Consider the following 20,038-nt stretch of genomic DNA (forward strand, 5'->3'; position numbering starts at 1 on the left):
TTCAAGCATAACCCGCTCCATCGCCCAACTGATTCTAAGATTTCTTACGAGGCCTACAGTTAGCGACCAAGACATCTCATCATCATCATCATCAGCCATTATGTATCCACTGCTGGACATAGGCCTTTTAAGTAGCGCCAGCGGGCTCTATTTTTGGCTTTTTGCATCCAATCGATGCCTGTTACTTTCCGGAGGTCATCGCTCCACACTAGTGTGGGGGCGCCACACACTTCGCTTACCGAGACGCAGTCTCCACTCAAGCACTACGACTCCAACGACCGTCGGTCGTCCGAGAGACATGACCAGCTCACTGCCACTTCAATGGACTAGCCTTGAGAGCTATGTCGGTAACTTTCGTTCTTTGTCGAATCACTTCGTTCTGGATTTTATCCCTCAAAGAGATTCCAAGCATAGCTCTCTCCATAGCACCTGCCCACCCCAACTGTATTCTCCGATCGATCTCCTTCTCAAAGCTTTTTCTACACAAATGCAAAATTTGTCCGAGGTAAGCATATTCAATGCAAGACATCTAATTAACTATTAATTATTATTAATTCACTGTTGATAATAATGATACGTAATAATGGTGGTTGTGAAATAATAAGCAAGAATCCGTTTTCGTCTGTAAATATTCATTAATTTCATCTTTTGAAAGGCACTAGCAACATAATACTTTGTATGACGCAACGTATCCTTCCAACTGACTGAGCTTCCAATGGCGACGTGTAATTTATGTAGAAATTTGTTGCGTCTATACACTTATTTTGCATGAAGGGTTAACGTAGAGGACGACAGTTTACTCTTAAGGTGGAACCACACTTTTGACACTTGCTTATGATCTCCAGATCGCAGCAAACGTTTGGTTTGATTTTCGGAACCAAATCATCTCATTCATCCATCATGGTAAAACAATGTTACCTAATACATAAGAACATCTTTGTATAACTAAATTTAATGTTTCTTGCAAATAAATGATTCTGATTCGGATTCTACAAGATATTAATGCGATGTCGGTAAAATATTTGTCTTAATTTTATATAAGGAAGTCTTTCAGACTCATCATCGAAGGGATCGTGTTTAGATCTTTATAATGAAACTATCAACAATTTAACATTACCTATCTGTACCTGCATTATTTTGAAATCTACTATATAAAAATAAGTCGGGTTTTCCTTCCTGACGCTATAACTCCAGAAAACACGAACCGATTTCCACGGTTTTGCATTCCTTGGAAAGGTCTTGGGCTCCGTGAGGTTAATAGCAAAGAAAATTCAGGAAAAATTTCAACAGAAAAGCGGGAAAATCTTTTTCACATACAGCACCATCTCTGATACATAGCATGTTTAGGGTAGGGGTAGGGTACGGGTAGGATAGGGGTAAGGTAGGGGTAGGGTAGGGTTGGAGTAGGGAAAGGTAGGGAAGAAGCGCACATTAGTCAAAGCGAAGCTTGACCGGCTCCGCTAGTACCTTATTAAAATTTCTGCAATTATTCACCGTGGTAATTTGGTAGCTGGACGTGAACGCTGCCTAAAGTGAGCATGGAGAAGAGTCCCTTTTCGTCCCTTAATTTTCATTAATTTAATCTTAATTGAACGGCAGAATTCCCGCGGGTCATCATTATTGTAATCATTATTTCGTAAATTTGATACAATACGCAGTTTTATCAGATTTTTAAACAAAATTGTGTCTCTTTTAATTGAGGTTCTACCAAAAAATGCCTTGGTATAATTACGATCTTAATAAATTACTGTTATGGACTCACCTTAAATTGATGGCGGGTTTTTTAAAGTGTTCTATAATGTTGACACCTGATGTTAAACCTGTAACAAACAAACATATTGTATTTTGATTTATTAAAGAGTGTCTAAATGGCGCTGGGAATGTAGGTACAGCATACCTACCATCAACTATAATAGCGAGTCAACTGCAGACCTAAACTGAACTGCTTCGATTCGATTCAAATGCTATTCAGTTTAGGAGATGTCATGGTACGAATTAAAAGCGATTCAATATAGGCACCGAAGTTGAATAGCGTCGGATTTGGATCGCTAGGTTAAAGTTGATAGTAACGCTGCTGTTTCAACATCAGCCACACACGATCACTAAGTTAGTCTTTATTAACAACGTATTAAAATAAACATCAAAGTATCTGAGAAATGTCATCTACCTACTGTATGATACCCATCTACCTACTGTATGATACCCAGAAGGATCTCAATTTCGTTTATGTCAACTAACAGGTACGTCAAAGTTAGTGAATCAGCCTGCTGAGATGTTAGTGAAAAAAAATAAATAGTTAATAAAAATTAAAAAACGCTTGATACCCATATCATGGGGTGCATTTCAAATAACTTGTCCACCATCTTGGACGTCCGCCATATTAGATTTAAGTAACGTGACTATTGTTTTTTTCGTATTCCTGACAGCAAACCCTTTCATTTGATATCCATATCATGTGGGTGGATTTTATCAGCCATTTTGGAGATGCCGCCATGTTGGATTTGTAATGACGTTTAGCTAGTCATGTTTATTTATATCAAATTAAGATGCCAAGATTTTCTTACTTACATAGTTAGTTACAAGTGAAGCTAATATAAGCGTATTAATAAAACCGTAGGAATATATATGAAAACGGCAAATTAAATCATTTTGACGGCCTCATGTGGTATGCGCGGTGGATTTAATGACGGAGGTCCTGGATTCGATCCCCGGCTGGGCTGATTGAGGTTTCTTAATTGATCCAGGTCTAGCTGGTGGGAGGCTTCGGCCGTGGCTAGTTACCACCCTACCGACAAAGACGTACCGCCAAGCGATTTAGCGTTCCGGTACGATGTCGTGTAGAAACCGAAAGGAGTGTGGACTTTCATCCTCCTCCTAACAAGTTAGTCCGCTTCCATCTTAGATTACATCATCACTTACCATCAGGTGAGATTGTAGTCAAGGGCTAACTTGTAAAGAATTAAAAAAAAAATGTTTTGATGTATTGAAACAAAATTGGAGATAGAACTTAAAAACAAACAGAATAAAAAAGTTTTAAGAAACACCATCCCATTAGTTCAGTTCTATTACATCTAAGAAGCGGACTACGTCAAGTTCAAGTTAGCAACGTCGATGGTGACGTCGTTAAAACTTCGGCAATTACACTTAGCAGTCCTCTTTTCTGCTACCCACTTCGTTTGGGTGTGTCTGCCAAAGTTAAACCTTGAAATGTTTTGCGAAGTCACATTAAATTTGTACTCTGGAATGACAGAAGGTAGGTAGATAGCTATGACATATCAAAGCATCCATCATAATAATACTTTTAATGTTGCAAATAACATTGTTTTTTGTTTTGAAGAATAATTTTGCTCAAACTTTTTGCGTAGGTAGTCGAAGGAAAATTGAATCATTTATAACTATAGCCCCTTAATCGGCGCACTGTAGGGCCTCCTTCTTATTGGAGAGGAGATATCCTTCCTTAAGACTCGGTAGATATACGGACCTTATCTGGCGCTCCAATTCAAATTGGCGTGATTATGGTGATAATATTTACTTCTGAAATACTACCAATAGTCAAGTGCTGAGAATTTTTACTGAGAAGAAAGAATAGCTCAATATTGCATAGTTCAATTCAGGAATTGAACACATAATGTAGCCGCTGAACTAATGAACAGTGTGCCTAGTGGGAGTTTTCAATGTTTTTATACCGTTACTATCGCGTTAACGTAAACGCGAGTTTATATGGAATTGAAACAGTTGTGCAGTAGTGCCACTAGATGGCGCTGTTACAATTCCTTAGTAATTCGCGTTTACGTTATCGCGATCGTTACAGTATCAAACTGCCACTAGGCCCTCAGTTTAAAAGAAACATTGGCTATCGTTTATTTACAATACTTCATAAATTGCACTCGAAACAAATATATTCTATGCTCAACGACTGTTTTGACAGAAAAAATCGAAGGGATTTAGCCTATCCAACTGGAATAGAACTCTGTTCCAGTTCATCATTATCTTCGTTATTTGATTAAGTAAGGAATAACTAAAACAGCCTTCAACGTCTATTATCAGATCAGAGTGCCTAGTGGGAGTTTTCAATGTTTTCACACTGTGACGATCGCGTAAACGTAAACGCGAATTTCTAAGGAATTGAAACCGTTGTGCAATAGTGCCACTAGATGGCGCTGTTTCAATTCCTTAGTAATTCGCGTTTACGTTTACGCGATCGTCACAGTATGAAAACTCCCACTAGGCACTCAGCCCGTTTGTACCATAATACATTAACTTGAACATTTAATCTTGGAGAAGATTCCGAGCCAAAGTATTTGTACTAAAGCAGTCTCATCAGACTACAAACAGGTGATATCTTTCACAGACCCTTTGAGACAACGCGACGCTGTTAAAACTTTCACAATCACGCCAACTGACACCTTTATTATTAGTTCAATCCTCTTTGCCTTTTGTGATCTTAGCTTGGAGTACAGATAGCTCCTCTTGTTTGAGCTAAACTATTCTTTGGAGTTTATTCAAGACTGACGCAAATATATTTTACTAAGGATGCATTACCTAAATTAAATTGAACCATATTGTATATTATAAAAAAAATACAAAAACCAATAATAATTATTTACGAACTAAACTAAACAGTCTTCAGAAAATTACAAAATACATAAATAAATGTAAACTAAAATATTTAAAACTACTGTATGTAAGTTTGTATTCTGTGTAATTTGAAGTTGTTAAATTTTCTGGAGACTGTAGTTTAGTTCGTAAATAATTATTATTGGTTTTTGTATTTTTTTTTTACAATAATAAATAATAATTATTTATTATATTATTGAATTATGAAGCTCTCGATTCCGATCATTATCATCAACAACAACATCCAATAGTGTTTTAACATTATCACCTAATCCCGCCAACCTACATTGGAACAACGTAGTGGGTCTATGCTCCCTCCCTATATCTTCTCTCATATAAGGAGTGAGGCTTGCCCCTGTATTGGGCCGTCAAAATTGGCTGATAATAATGCTAATGATTATTTATTTTTACAAGTTACATACATAGTACAAAGATTTTAATACAATGGCGAAATAATAAGATAAGACTTAAAAAATATCTAGAGTTATATCATCGCGGAGTTTTTTGAATCAAAAGTTAAAAAAAAACTTCAAGGGTCTCTAGCGAAAAGTTGTGAGTCTGGTCTAAGAAAATTACTTGTTACCTATATCAGTATAATAATTGATAATCTGGACTTAAACCTGGCTCCTTAAAAGCTATCTATCTCCCAAAGCCACCTAGCTCCACAGTTGTCTAATGTCTATAATTAAAGACATTTAATATATTACCCACATAATATCGTTGGCTGTCGGAAGCTTCTCAGTCCTATCGGTGTTGAGTACGGTCCTTAACCGTGAAACTATTGAATCTTTAAACTTTTTTCAGCATTGATATTCGATTCTTTGATCATTATCTCACCGTAAAATCATAGTCATTAAGTCATTATCTAAATCGTCATTTAATAACGGAAAACAAGAACCAATGTTTGAGTAAAAAATAATTATATCGGTGTCAACGTCAATACCAACAGTCCTATAAGTATGCGCGTTATCATCTGAGTCGTCCGGTCATAAAAGTCAAAAAAGATAGGAATGTGCAGCGCGCCTACCTGCGCACCCTAATTATCGATAAACGGCTACCTGCGCACGTGCTAATGATGAGTCAATAATGATTTGGACGATTCTGATTGGTCGGTTTCTAATGTAATTGCATTGCGTATTTTTTTTGCTATAAATGTGTTTACTGCAATTAAATAAATACATTCATGTGTTACTCGTTGCGCACTATGGATACTTTATTTTCTAACGTTGATCTGAAGAAATTACATGGCGATATTAGCCCTCAAGCTCGAACACTGATTCACAACGTATTCCTGTTTCTCAATGAATTGAAAAGTGATCCGAATAAAGTGGCTTCTCTAAATTTCAACAAACCACGTGAAATGGCCGCATTTGTTTGTGGTGTGAGCAGAGCGACAGTGGACCGAATCAAGACGGAAGTATCACAATCAGGCAGTACCTGTATACCAAGAACAAATTTTAAGAAACCACAAACCGTCACTAATATTGACGATTTTGATAAAAGTGTGTTGAAGCGAACTGTAGCTTCATTTTATGAGAATGGAGAGTATCCATCCGTGGCGAAAATTTTAGAAAAATTCCGTGAACAATTACCCGATTTTAAATGCGGCAACACTTCAATGAGAATACTACTGAAGGAGGTTGGGTTCCAGTATAAGAAAAATAGCGAAGGACGTAAATATTTAATGGAAAGAACTGATATTGTTTGTGCTAGAATGGACTTTTTAAGGAAATTGGATTTACTTAGAATAACTAAAAAGCTCTAATTAGAGATCACGCGCCGCTTATAATAAATTTGGCAGAAGACGAAGATTCTGATGATGAAGACTCAGATGAAGATTAATTTTATTTAGTTAATAATTATATAATATGAAATATGTATTATATTAAATCAAATATTGTTAATTTTTTTAATTTTGTGAACAAGATACGATAATAAACTTTACTTATCGATAATATGTCTTTCATTGTTACACCCTTCACTAGACGGCTCCATAAGACCCATAAGTGCAAGCGAGATAGATATAGAGAAATGATTTATGGCCCTAAGACTCAGTTGTTAACGCGCGTACTATAGTTAAAGTACAATTATGTCTTGTGGAAAAACAACAAAAACCATACTAAAATCTGAAACACACCCAAAGGGATGGCAATTATGCATAACTAGCAGGTGCCCGCGACTTCGTCCGCGTGAAAATCGATGTACATTTTCGACGCCGTCGCCCCTTCTATTTATATTTTCGTATGTTTTATATATAAAAATTATAAAATCACAGCCCCGACCGAAGGCCGGTGTACAATAATGTGCGCGTTTTTTGTGCTTGGGTAAAATGCAAAGTCGTAGCCATCATCGGAGGTCCTATCCAGCCCCCGGCCGACGGCCGTCGTGCAATTAATTGTGTCTGCGTTAAGTGCCCAGCCGTAGCCACGGTCGAAGACCCTATCACAAACTCCCGGACGAAAGAGGGTGCACAACAAAGTACGTACTTTTTTGTGCTTGAGTAAAATGCCCAGCCGTAGCCACGGTCGGAGGCTGCATCACAAACTCCCGGCCAAAGGCCGGGTCACAATACAGTGCGCGGCCGAAGGCTACGCGTTCCGTTTTACGTGCTTAGGTAAAATGCCCAGCCGTAGTCACGGTCGAAGGGTGTATCATAAACTCCCGGCCGAAGGCCGGGCTACAATACAGTGCGCGAAGGCTCTATCACAAACTCCCAGCCGAAGGCCGCGCGTTCCGTTTTCTGTGCATCGGAAAAATGCCCAGCCGTAACCACGGTCAGAGGCCATATTACAAATCCCCGGCCGAAGGTCGCGCTTTTTTTTGTTTGGATAAAATAGCCAGCCGTAGTCACGGTCGAAGGCTGTATCATAAACTCCCGGCCGAAGACCGGGCCACAATACAGTGCGCGGCCGAAGGCTACGCGTTCCGTTTTTCGTGCTTGGGTAAAATACCCAGCCGTAGTCACGGTCGAAGGCTGTATCATAAACTACAATACGGCTACAATACGGTGAGCGGCCGAAGGCCGCGCGTTCCGTTTTCTGTGCACCGGAAAAATGCCCAGCCGTAGCCACGATCAGAGGCCATATTACAAACCCCCGGCCGAAGGCCGCGCTTTTTTTTGCTTGGCTAAAATACCCAGCCGTAGTCAAGGTCGAAGGCTGTATCATACACTCCCGGCCGAAGGCCACGCGTTCCGTTTTTTGTGTTTGGGTAAAAAGCCCAGCCGTAGTTACGGTCGAAGGCTGTATCATAAACTCCCGGCCGAAGGCCGGGCTACAAAACAGTGCGCGAAGGCTCTATCACAAACTCCCGGCCGAAGGCCGGGCTACAATACGGTGAGCGGCCGAAGGCCGCGCGTTCCGTTTTCTGTGCATCGGAAAAATGCCCAGCCGTAGCCACGATCAGAGGCCATATTACAAACCCCCGACCGAAGGCCGCGCTTTTTTTTGTTTGGGTAAAATACCCAGCCGTAGTCACGGTCGAAGGCTGTATCATAAACTCCCGGCCGAAGGCCGGGCTACAATATAGTGCGCGAAGGCTCTATCACAAGCTCCTGGCCGAAGGCTGGGCTACAGTACGGTTCCGCGTTCCGTTTTCTGTGCATCGGAAAAATGCCCAGCCGTATCCACGATCAGAGGCCATATTACAAACCCCCGGCCGAAGGCCGCGCGTTCCATTTTTTGTGCTTGGGTAAAATGCCCAGCCGTAGTCACGGTCGAAGGGTTTATCACAAACTCCCGGCCGAAGGCTACGCGTTCCGTTTTTCGTGCTTGGGTAAAATGCCCAGCCGTAGTCACGGTCGAAGGCTGTATCATAAACTCCCTTCCGAAGGCCGGGCTACAAAACAGTGCGCGAAGGCTCTATCACAAACTCCCGGCCGAAGGCCGGGCTACAATACGGTGAGCGGCCGAAGGCCGCGCGTTCCGTTTTCTGTGCATCGGAAAAATGCCCAGCCGTAGCCACGATCAGAGGCCATATTACAAACCCCGGCCGAAGACCGCGCTTTTTTTTTGCTTGGGTAAAATACCCAGCCGTAGTCAAGATCGAAGGCTGTATCATACACTCCCGGCCGAAGGCCACGCGTTCCATTTTTTGTGTTTGGGTAAAATGCCCAGCCGTAGTTACGATCAGAGGCCATATTACAACCCCCCGACCGAAGGCCGCGCTTTTTTTTGTTTGGGTAAAATACCCAGCCGTAGTCACGGTCAAAGACCCTATCACAAACTCCCGGCCAAATGCCGGTCTATAATAAAGTTTACGTACAAACTTTCAACCCCTATTTCACCCCCTTCTGATTTTATTTTCGCTATAAAAAGTATTCTATAACCTGCCCCGTATTATGTTCTCAAACCGTGCTAAGTTTCATTTGAATTCATTCAGTAGTTTCAGTGTGATGCCCGGTCAACAAAAAATAGGGACAGACAGACAAATAATCGAAAAAAAATGTTTTTGAATTCAGTATCGATTGTATAATGCCCTATGATAATTTTTTTTTTAAATTAATCAAAAAGTTCTGTAATTTGACCTGTTACAGTTTTATTATAAGTATATAGATAAGTATTTAATAGCTATTGCGCCAAATTCGTGCTCTTTTTATAGTAATAAATCTTGCATAACATTATACGATAAAAAAGTAGACAATGTGACTATTTAAACACAAAAAGGATTATTCAGTTTGAACCTGAACTTTTAAGTAGTTCCTGAGATTAGTTTCGCGCGTTCAACCAAATAAACAAACAAATTGGTCAGTTGAGTATAGAATATGTGCCTCAATATCGATATTACACAGTTTTAGTGGAAATCTCGTTTCTCCAAATAACGCCTGCGAATCAATTTGAGCAATCCGGTTTTTTCAAGATAACTTTTTTCTATCTGTCCGATTTTAATGAAACAAAGCCTATATGTTGCCATGAACTTTGCTTAATCTATTTGTGAAATCCGCGTCAAAATCCGTTCAGCAGAACCAGAGAATAGCACGAACATACAGACAGAAGGACAGACAGACAGGCAGATAGACAGACAGACAGGCAAAAAAATAAAAAAATATATTTTTGTATTCTATTGCTCATTTCTAATCGCCCTAACTTGATTTTAGTTAAATTTGGTCAAAGTACAGACACTCGATTTCTACTCTTTTATTATAGTATAGATAGATAGATAGATAGATATATGCTGTCGCGACATTTTTTGTAGAAAATGATGTGTGCTGCGAGTGAATGACGCTGCTGTATTTGCAACCCCTTGGCCTTTTGAATAGCAATGACAATGCTTGAGGGAATTAGCAGACTGTTGGGAAGGCGCCATGTACACCTTGGGTTACATTATTGGAGTTTTAGGAAGGATCCCTAATTTTTTTTTAAATAAAATATAGCCTATAGCCTTCCTCGATAAATGGGCTATCTATCACCGAAAGTATTTTTCAAATCGGACCAGTAGATCCTGAGATTAGCGCGTTCAATCAAACAAACAAACAAACAAACAAACTCTTCCGCTTTATAATATTAGTATAGATGACGAAATGCATTAAAGACATTTAGCAACGCCATCTAGTGAGCGTAGTTACGTTGGAAGTCTTCCCCTATTCAAGAATACTTTACGTCACTTTGAAACTTTACAGGAGTTACCCAAGCGTTGCAGTGCCGTAGAAAGGACAGCTGGGTGTAATAGCCGAACTTTTAACTATGTCTTCATAGACGGCAATAATAATGTGCTCAGTCATTTCCTGTCATAGCCATTTGAAGCTATTATTCACAACTTTTCAATAAAAATTTCGAGTTAAATTCGATTTTGCGTGACATTATTTTTAGAACTACGGAAGCTAAAACTTTTTATTTTTTTTTTTTTTATTTTTTACAAGTTAGCCCTTGACTACAATCTCACCTGATGGTAAGTGATGATGCAGTCTAAGATGGAAACGGGCTAACTTGTTAGGAGGAGGATGAAAATCCACACTCCTTTCGGTTCCTACACGACATCATACTGGAACGCTAAATCGCTTGGCGGTACCTCTTTGACGGTAGGTAACTAGCCACGGCCGAAGCCTCTCACCAGCCAGTCCTGGACCAATTAAGAAAATCTCAATCTGCCCAGCCGGGGATCGAACCCAGGACCTCCGTTTTGTAAATCCACCGCGCATACCACTGCGCCACGGAGGCCGTCAAAACTACATTGTTTAATGAAGCCAAAAGTTTGTCAGATCAAAACTCCTCAAAATTCTCAAATCATAAGGAAGTACAGTAACTATAGTGTTTTTCAGATAGCATGGGTACGGTGACAGTGCGTTTCACTCATGAAAGTTTGCCGCTATTCACGATAATAGTACGTATTACGAACGTCATAAGGCAACTGTCACCGTACCCATGCTATCTAAAAAACACTTTAATAACAGAGTTCGAACCGTGGTAGCTTTGGAAGGTTTCAAGAGTCTAGATCCTCAATTATTCATTGAAATACGTGACGTATCACATTATACTCCAAAAAAATATTTTAAGCAGACAAATGGATAAATAAAAATAGTATAAATTAAAGTCACAGGCATAGACTAACAATAAGCAAACGGTATCTAGCTGTCAAAGAACTGAAGAACCATAATGAGTGTCGTGAGAATGTGAAACGCATCGCCACATTTAAGAAATTAATGACCGTGTTCATAATAATATGTGCAATGTGCATGGAAGACAATTTTACGTAATAAACCGTATTTGTAAATAATATCGCAACTTCCGCAACTTAGACGAACCTTTGGTTATTGATGTAAATTACTTATTATAGTAAAATTTATATTTATAATTTATAACTGTTTGAGAAAAACCTTTTCAAAATATTTCTATGTACAATAGATACTTTCCAATTTAGAACTTTCCTACCCAGTCAAAGTATTAGCGCAAAGTAAATAACTTACGTAAATAACTGAAGAACTAAATGAGTGCCGTGAAAGTGTGAAATGTATTGCCAGATTTAAGAAATTAATGACCGTGTTCATAATATGTGCAATGTACATAATCTGTGAGCGTGTCGCCGTGTATGTATAATATATGCAGGCAGAGTTGGACTGCGTTTCTTTTTGTTCAGGATCAGGAGTCTGGTCTTTTTATTACGTCTATGGTCGCAGGTATGAAAAATAAACATGTAAAGAGATGGAGCATGAAATGGAAATCACGCGAAATTCATTATGAAATAATATTCTTCAAAGAAAAGTAAATGGGTAAAAGTTCGCGCGAAACTTTGTCAATTACGCCATACATATTTACTCTGCTTACGTTTTCAGGCATATTTTGTAACACAAATATTCATGTATGAAGAGTAATGGGGCCACGCTTGAGAGTTTTGCTATGAGGAAATATTGCTTTTATAACAAATTTACATTTAAATCTAAGCTTAAAACAACATGTAAAACAAATTTCGTAAAGAATCGTATTTGTAAATAATAAGGCAACTTAGGCGAAACATTTATTGATGTAATTTACATAAAGTAAAATTTATAATTACAATTTACAACTGTTTGAAAACAACCTATGTCAAAAGTAAATAACTTACGATACATTAAGTGATCTTAACTTATCTTTGACTTTGACTTTATCATGCTATAAATGAATTTATTATCCTGCAATTACTAAGTAATAAACTAACTAAAACTAGGAAATTCAAATTAGGAGTTAATGTATTCTAAATTCGTAAGTTATTTGCTGCTGTTATAATGTGCAATTAGTTTGAATGTTAAAATCATCGACTCAATAAGTGTTAAAATGTAAGAATACATTTGTATAATATTACAAACATTGTTGAAGAAAAAATGGGATGTGTTTGTGTTTGGAATATTTTGTTTTAGAATACTGTATGTTCTTATAAATAATTTTCAGTGTTATCTTAATAATTTGACATCCATCAGTCGGTAAAGACACACATTTTTAATATCAAATTCGGCTTCCATTTTCACATTTATTTTCCATAAGTTTCAGCAAAGTGAATGGTCACAATACAGCCTCTCTAGTCAAGTGGCACGTCGATTCTCTTTCTACGATCGCAAACGCTTCGAAAACTAGAAAAAAATATGGGAATGACATTTGCTATCGACTGGTCACGTGATCAAGATCTGTCATTCTCATACATTTTACTAGTTTTCGAAGCGTTGGCGATCGTAGAAAAAGAATCGACGCGCCACTTGGCTACAGAGGCAGTAGTAGAGTAGGACTTTTGGAACACGATGCGGAATTCATCTCATATTAAATCACTCACACGCCTCGTCGAATTCACAGGACCAGCGCTCCAATCATAATAATTAAATATTTTAAATTCTGTATTCATAAAATTATGTACGGTTCGTCAATTTAATAATTGCTTATAATTTCACTTTAAAATGTAGGTATAAAATGCTGAAAAAAATATTGGACATTGGATTTTTCAAGTTATATTATTATGCCACGTAATAATTATAGCCATTGTTATCATAATTATCGGTCTATTTTTCGGCCGTGGCTAGTTACCATCCTATAGACAAGGACGTACCGCCAAGCGATTTAGGGTTCCGGTACGATGTCCATTCCATTTTAGATTGCATCATCACTTACATAAGATGAGATTGTAGATTTACTTGTAAAAAAATAAAAAAATATAAAAAAATTTAACCGACTTTAAAATCCGAAAATAAAGTAATAAAAAGCGAAAAATAACATCGTACGTGCTGCCTTCTGATCACTTTGAAGGCGGTGCCAACACAGTGATCAAGCCGTTTAAATCATGTAGTTACAATTTTCAGATAGTTCTTTCCCGTGGTTCTTTCAGAAACGGCTTTAATGGGTAATTTCATTCATTTATTTCAGTTATTTTCATTAAATCACAAAATTACAGAATGAATTTTAATGAAAATTAAATGGGACCAATCTGGAAGTATACTCTTTTAAACATAGATTTTTAAAATTGCTTTATAAATGACGAAGTTTTGGCTTTTAAAATGAGGAATGTCAGGCCGTTGCAGACTAATACATCTCATCCTAAGCATTTTGCCGAACGACATGTCAAGACAGTCAAAAAACCCAAGATGGATAGAATAGTTCGTAAAAAAGGAAGCAAAACGTAGCAACGCGTATAATTCGTCGTAGTAAATGTTCAAAGTGCGTCTCATGACGAAGTTTTAGCTTTTAAAATGAGCAATGTCAGGCCATTTTAGACTAATACAACAGACATCCTAAGTATTTTGCCAAGCGACATGTCAAGACAGTCAAAAAACCCAAGATGGATAGAATAGTTCGTAAAAAAGGAAGCAAAACGTAGCAACGCGTATAATTCGTCGTAATAAATGTTCAAAGTGCGTCTTATTTATACACGTCCGATCCGGGACGGGCGGCTCTCGTGAGTCCTAATAAATTGCCCCGGACGAATAGCCCTCCAACGAAAATGAGATTAACTATTTGTATGTAAGGCGAGAATCCTTTTCGAGAATGTATAAGGCAATAAGCATATACCTACGTACTTAAGATAAAGTGGCAAAAACCAAATACATCTATACTAATATTATAAAGCTGAAGAGTTTGTTTGTTTGTTTGTTTGATTGAACGCGCTAATCTCAAGAACTACTGGTCCGATTTGAAAAATTCTTTCAGTGTTAGATAGCCCATTTATCGAGGAAGGCTATAGGCTATATATTATCCCCATATTCTTACGGGAACGTGAACTACGCGGAAACGCGTGAACTTAACGTAGTCTTTGATATCCATGTAAATAGCATTTGATTTTCTAAACCGCTGTTTTTGAAATAATATTTTTTTAGTTAAACCGAATTTTGAATCAAAAATTAAAAAAGTATTGCATGAACGATGATGTCATGGTGTTCCAACTTCACTTTGTATCTACCAGAAGAGTCAGATTTCCCTGAATTTCCCGCGATCTCGGGTAAATTTGAAATCTCGATATAATTCAGGGGTCATTTATATCTTAAGCTGTGTATCATATTGGCTTAAGAGACACAAAGAGACTTGAGGCATCTTATAGTCAGACACGCATTTTTCGAGCTCCATATTACACTCCAACTGATTAACAACTCATTGCAATTGATGCGATCATATCGGTCACTTTCAGAGATAAGCCGAACTATTCTCTGAAACGGTTGGACAGATTTAAACGCAACTTTCGCTGGTAGATAGATATATATTAGTGATAATTCCGTCAAAAGGTATAAAAGCCTTTGTTTTAAAATCCTTTTTAACACGGGAACGAAAACAACAAAAAAAAAATCCTTAAAAACATATATTATTAATACTGTAGTTGGGTCAGTCTTAACACGTCGCTTAAATGTTTATAAAAAGAATTCTCACTAAACATTCTTAAAAAGTTTTGAGGCCGACGTCCTTACCTAAAGTTTTCTTATCTAGGCTACATCTCGCAGATCCCATTGAAGCTCTTATAACGCCAGCGAGTGTTTCTCTCAAAGCGTAGGGGGAGTAAGAACGCTTTCAAGTTAGGCTTAGGGTTTTAAAATGGTAAGATATGTTCTGTAACGAATATTTTTTTACCACCGGGGTTGTTTGTGGTTTTTTTTGGTGGCAATTTAAATATGCATGCTTACGTAAGTGTGCTTCATTCTTGCACTGAGACTTAAGTGGCTCTTGGGTTCTTTGCAATGGCAACGTTCGTCTAACATAGAGTTCATCTAACTTTTTTGTCTCGTAAATCACTTACCATATTAACCTTAGAAAGCTAAACTATCGGACATTTCACGAGTACATTTTGTTTTTTTCATAATTGCTGCGAATGGACTCGCCCGTCTAGTTCTGTTCCTCACTATGCCCGCCTCATCAGTCAGTGTTTTTCACGCACTGCTGAAGGTGATCGGTTTCGTGTAATATTATCGGTTCGTCGTATATTTCACAATAGTTTAGCTTTCCTGTTTGGATTTTTTCATTTACTCTGACCATGCAACCCATCTACGTGGAAAGTTCTTGTCAACACAAATTAATGTAGTCCAAACACAAGGTAACTGTTGTAAACCGTTAAAAATTTCCCTCGTGTGTGTTACTACCCCATCATCAGATCGACTCCAGATCTTCATAAAGTTGTAGTGCTTTAAAGTGGTTAATGGAAGAAATAAAAAACGCTATAGTTGCCCTTACAATTTTTGAAATTTTCCCTCGATTTCTCCAGGATTCTATCATCAGATCCTGACATGATTACTATGGGACCAACTGGAAAGCATACCCTCTCAAACGAAATAAGAACTTTTCAAATCGGTCCAGGCATCTTCGAGTAATCGGTGAACATACATAAAAAAAAAGATTCCGACGAATTGATAACCTCCTCCTTTTTTGAAGTTGGTTAAAAATAGTGAATAGGCCAGCTAGACCTATATAGGTTATTAAAATAGGTATGATAAGATTATTTAAGTTTAATAGTGAGTGAACTTGTTTATCTTGTTTCAGGATAAGTGATGATCTAGACAAGTAAGCAGCCCACAAGTTGTTAATCTTTCTGAAGAGGGGCTATCCACTATCAATTTATCACTACGGGACGGTCAACCCGACGGATTATAAATATATACAGCATCTAATCCATTTGCATACTGGTAACGTATTTCAGAAAGACGGTTTTGCACAAATGTTTTTTTTTTCAGTATCAAGATTTTTTTTTTAAAAAGCGAATTTAGTATTAGCCTGATAAACAAGTTTATTAAACACCTAACTCTGATGGTTTATACACGATATCCTACTGGAACGATCCCTTATAGGTACGGTTGGGGGTCATATTGTTATCATAGATAGTTCGTTAATACGGTTGGGCTCATATTTTAATACACATTATTATCACTACTGCGATCTTACCTGATAAATTGGTGAATAAATAAGAAACGTTTCCAGAAAAAGCTTTCCTTTTTAGGGTTCCGTAGGTACAACCAAAAGGGTAATTTTTTGCTCGTTTTGGTCGATATTAGATAATACCGGCGACAAACGCTTGAAGTATTCACAGAATATTTTGTTCCAATATTCACTATAACAATAAATTTGTAAATATAATAAAATAAAATAAATAATTAAATGGGGCTTCCATACAACAGAAATTATGTTTTTATAGATAACGCCCCGCGGTTTCACCTACGTGGTTACCGTTTTAGTCAGAATACGAGGATTAAATAATTATAGCCTTTGACACTCACAAATAACGTGGCATTATAACGGCATTTAGGCATTATAAAGTATTTTTTTTATTTGGTTTATAGATCCGGAGTTTATCCTCTATAATAACACAAATTTTAACTCTTTATAATATTAGTATAGGCATATATATTATACTTAAGTAGTATACGTGTACGGAACCCGACGTGCGTGAGTCCAACTCGCACTTGGCCAGTTTTTTTAAAGCTTTAGACACTTAGCGCGCTATCTAGTTTGCTCCCACCTACTTTTCGTTATAATAACAGCCTCAATGGGGCCTGCGAGATGCAACCTAGATAAGAAAACTTTTAGAACACGACGTCGCGCCGCCCTAAAATGCTTTTCAAATTCCAGAGAGATTTTTCTGTAAACACTCAGCCGATGAGGTTTTAGAGAGATTAAAAAATATGTCTATATTAATTACAGAAAGTATTTAAAAACATGGCGAAAGTATAAGGGTTCCTTGTTGACTACGAAACTCCAAAATGATAGCTAAAATGTAAAAATATTTTTTAGTATTATAATTAAGTAGGTCAATTATAATACTAAAAAATATTTTTAGTTAAATTTAGTATAACGCAAAGGTGCATATTGCTCAAGGAATACTCTGAAAAATTAGCATTTATCCAAATAATTCCATTTAAATCGGATCGGTTTTGAGAAAATCATGGACACACAGACATACAGTCAAAACATACGGGGTGAATACAGAACCACCTTTTTGAAGTCAAAAGCGTAGCTGTGTCGAGAAATCGCTATATTTTACGTAAATACGTGTATCCAATAATAATAATAATAATCAGTGACATAAAAAAGACTATACTCCCCCTTCCTAGCGCGCGATACGTCACATTCCTCACTCAATGTAATGTCAGCCACTGATGATCAAATAATCTCACATGCCCGCAGCGCTAACTACTAATGACTTGACGTTCGATAAAACTGATCGGGTGTTGTCCGATAAAACTGACCAACACACGATCAATTTTATCGGTTGTCAAGCCATTAGTTATTCGTTAGCGTAATGAATGCTTTCATTTAATAACGCAAACCCGATAATCTTATGTTCATAGATCAACATAGGACTCGAACCCAAGACTTTATACTAATTAGATTAATCACTGAAGCAATGAGGTATGGTAAGATTATGTTTATAAAGCCATTACTGCTTCACACATCTTCCTTTATTTGCTTTAGAATACACAGAACCAATAGAATGAATAAACAGCTAAGGTTATTGCGCTACACAGTCGCAATCCATTAACTTCGTGGACTATTAAAATTAATTTCCTTGATGATCATCAAATACTCATAATTTCCACTTATCATACGTCTTAATAACGATTGTGATAGTGATTGCGGTGCATAATAAACCCTCCAATTAATTTACTCACACTGAATTATTAACGGTAAACAAGACTCGTAGTTTACGGTTGCTTAATTATATTTGTGTAATTAATTGTTATAAGATAACACACACATATTACGTAACACTAGTTGTGACTTGCGACTTTAAACGGCTCTCCATAGAATATAAACTATTATATGAAAATGTAGTATTAAAGAGTATATGAAAATGTGATTTCAATAAAATGAAAATTAACACCTCCTAAACTTCACTTAAAACATGTTAAAAATCCGTCCGTTAGTTTGTGGATTTATAAAAACATACAAACATAACTAATACTTTTTAAAAACATATTTAACTAGCTGACGCCGCGCGGTTTCACCCGCGTGGTTCCCGTTCCCGTAAGAATACGGGAATAATATATAGCCTATAGCTTTCCTCGATATATGGGCTATCTAACACAGAAATTTTTTTTCTAATCGGATCAGTACTTCCTAAGATTAGCACGTTCAATCAAACAAACAAACAAACTCTTCAGCTTTCTAGTATTAGTATATATGTATTGCTAGTTTGATTAGAATGAAAATTTGGTCAAAACTTTAGTCAAAACCAACTTTAGAAACTTTATTTACTGCTGAAATTACTGTAAAATTACTTTATTCATTGATTTTTCATAATAAAACTTGAAAGAAACACTGTTTGTATAGGATCTCTAGTCTAACCTTAAGCAGACCTTTCAGTAAAGTATGATACGTCGTAACCGCCATGTTGTTCCAATATCGACTTATTCAAAAAAAACCAAATAACAAAAAAAAAAAAAATTTAAGACCATTTAAATTGAGTAGACTAACAAAGTGTAATAAAATATATCTGTATAAGTTATACGATTAATCTTTACAAAAATATATTTAAATATGAATATTTTTCAGCCTAATTAATCCTAGTAGTCAAATAGCCAAATAATTTTTTTTTAAATATATTAAAAATTTTAAGTATGAATTAAGCGAAAATTCATAATAAATCGGATTATTTTTTTGATTAAATAGAACAAAAAATATTTTTTTAATTATCTTTGTATAATTTTTTACTATAAATATTTTAAATCATAAATATTTTTAAGCCGAAACACGAACGATTTTTCGTTGCGAAACAGAAATTTAATTTAACCCAACAAACGAACTGAATAACGTTAACGAATTCAAAAGGGTAAATACGCGACCGGCGCCATTGATTAAATATTGAATTCTCGTTTTAATATTTTAAAAATTAAACGCAAATTAAATGGACATTTAATTTTTTTGCACGAACGTTTAATTTCGTACCCTATCGTAACTTGCTACGAAGTGCTACGTGTATTGTGTATGTCCTACGGAATTAATTTACAATACTGTGTAAATATTTAATATAATAAAAAAATAAACAAAAAATATGAAAAAAGAAACAAGTATTTTAATCTAAACAGTTGTGTTATGATAAAAATATATTTGATTGGGTGACTTACCGGAAAAATATGGTGTTAAAAACATTAAAATTATCCAATATCTAGTATCCATTTTAGCTCATTCACAAAGCACTCGAAAGTTTTGTAATACGTTTATAGTTCTAAATTAACATTTTACAAAATAGCACAAGTCGTTGACCCAAACGTTCCATATTCAAAAGTCTCTGATGAAGATTTCATAGTCTTAAAACGCACCATGATTTTTTTATTTAGATTTTTTTTTTAAATTTACGATGTAGTCTGCAGTTTCCCGCCCTTTTGGTCGGAACGAGCGTGCGACTCCAAGCGCGTTTCAACTGAAACTGTGGACCAGTAACTCCAGTAAGCTTTCCTAGTCCTACTACGGATTTTCATTGTCTATCGAGAAATTCGAGATAAGTGAACTAGCCGATGATTTCGAGTAGGTATCGACAACTTTAGGGTATGATCAAA

At 36.7% G+C, this 20,038-nt stretch overlaps 1 protein-coding gene across 1 annotated transcript in view; it reads right to left on the reverse strand.

The window, feature by feature from the left end:
• LOC112045592 (cell adhesion molecule Dscam2) overlaps positions 1-19,893 on the reverse strand; it is a 99,328-nt gene extending 79,435 nt beyond the window's left edge. Inside the window, exons 1-2 of the mRNA XM_024081844.2 lie at positions 19,607-19,893; positions 1,763-1,820 (exon numbers count right to left, since the gene is read on the reverse strand). Coding sequence (XP_023937612.2) covers positions 1,763-1,820; positions 19,607-19,658 — 110 coding nt within the window. The 5' untranslated portion in view covers positions 19,659-19,893. The remainder of the gene's footprint in view (positions 1-1,762; positions 1,821-19,606) is intronic.
• Between the last annotated feature and the right edge of the window lie 145 nt (positions 19,894-20,038).

This window comes from Bicyclus anynana, chromosome 2 (genome assembly GCF_947172395.1).
Source record: "Bicyclus anynana chromosome 2, ilBicAnyn1.1, whole genome shotgun sequence".
Lineage (NCBI taxonomy): Eukaryota > Metazoa > Arthropoda > Insecta > Lepidoptera > Nymphalidae > Bicyclus > Bicyclus anynana.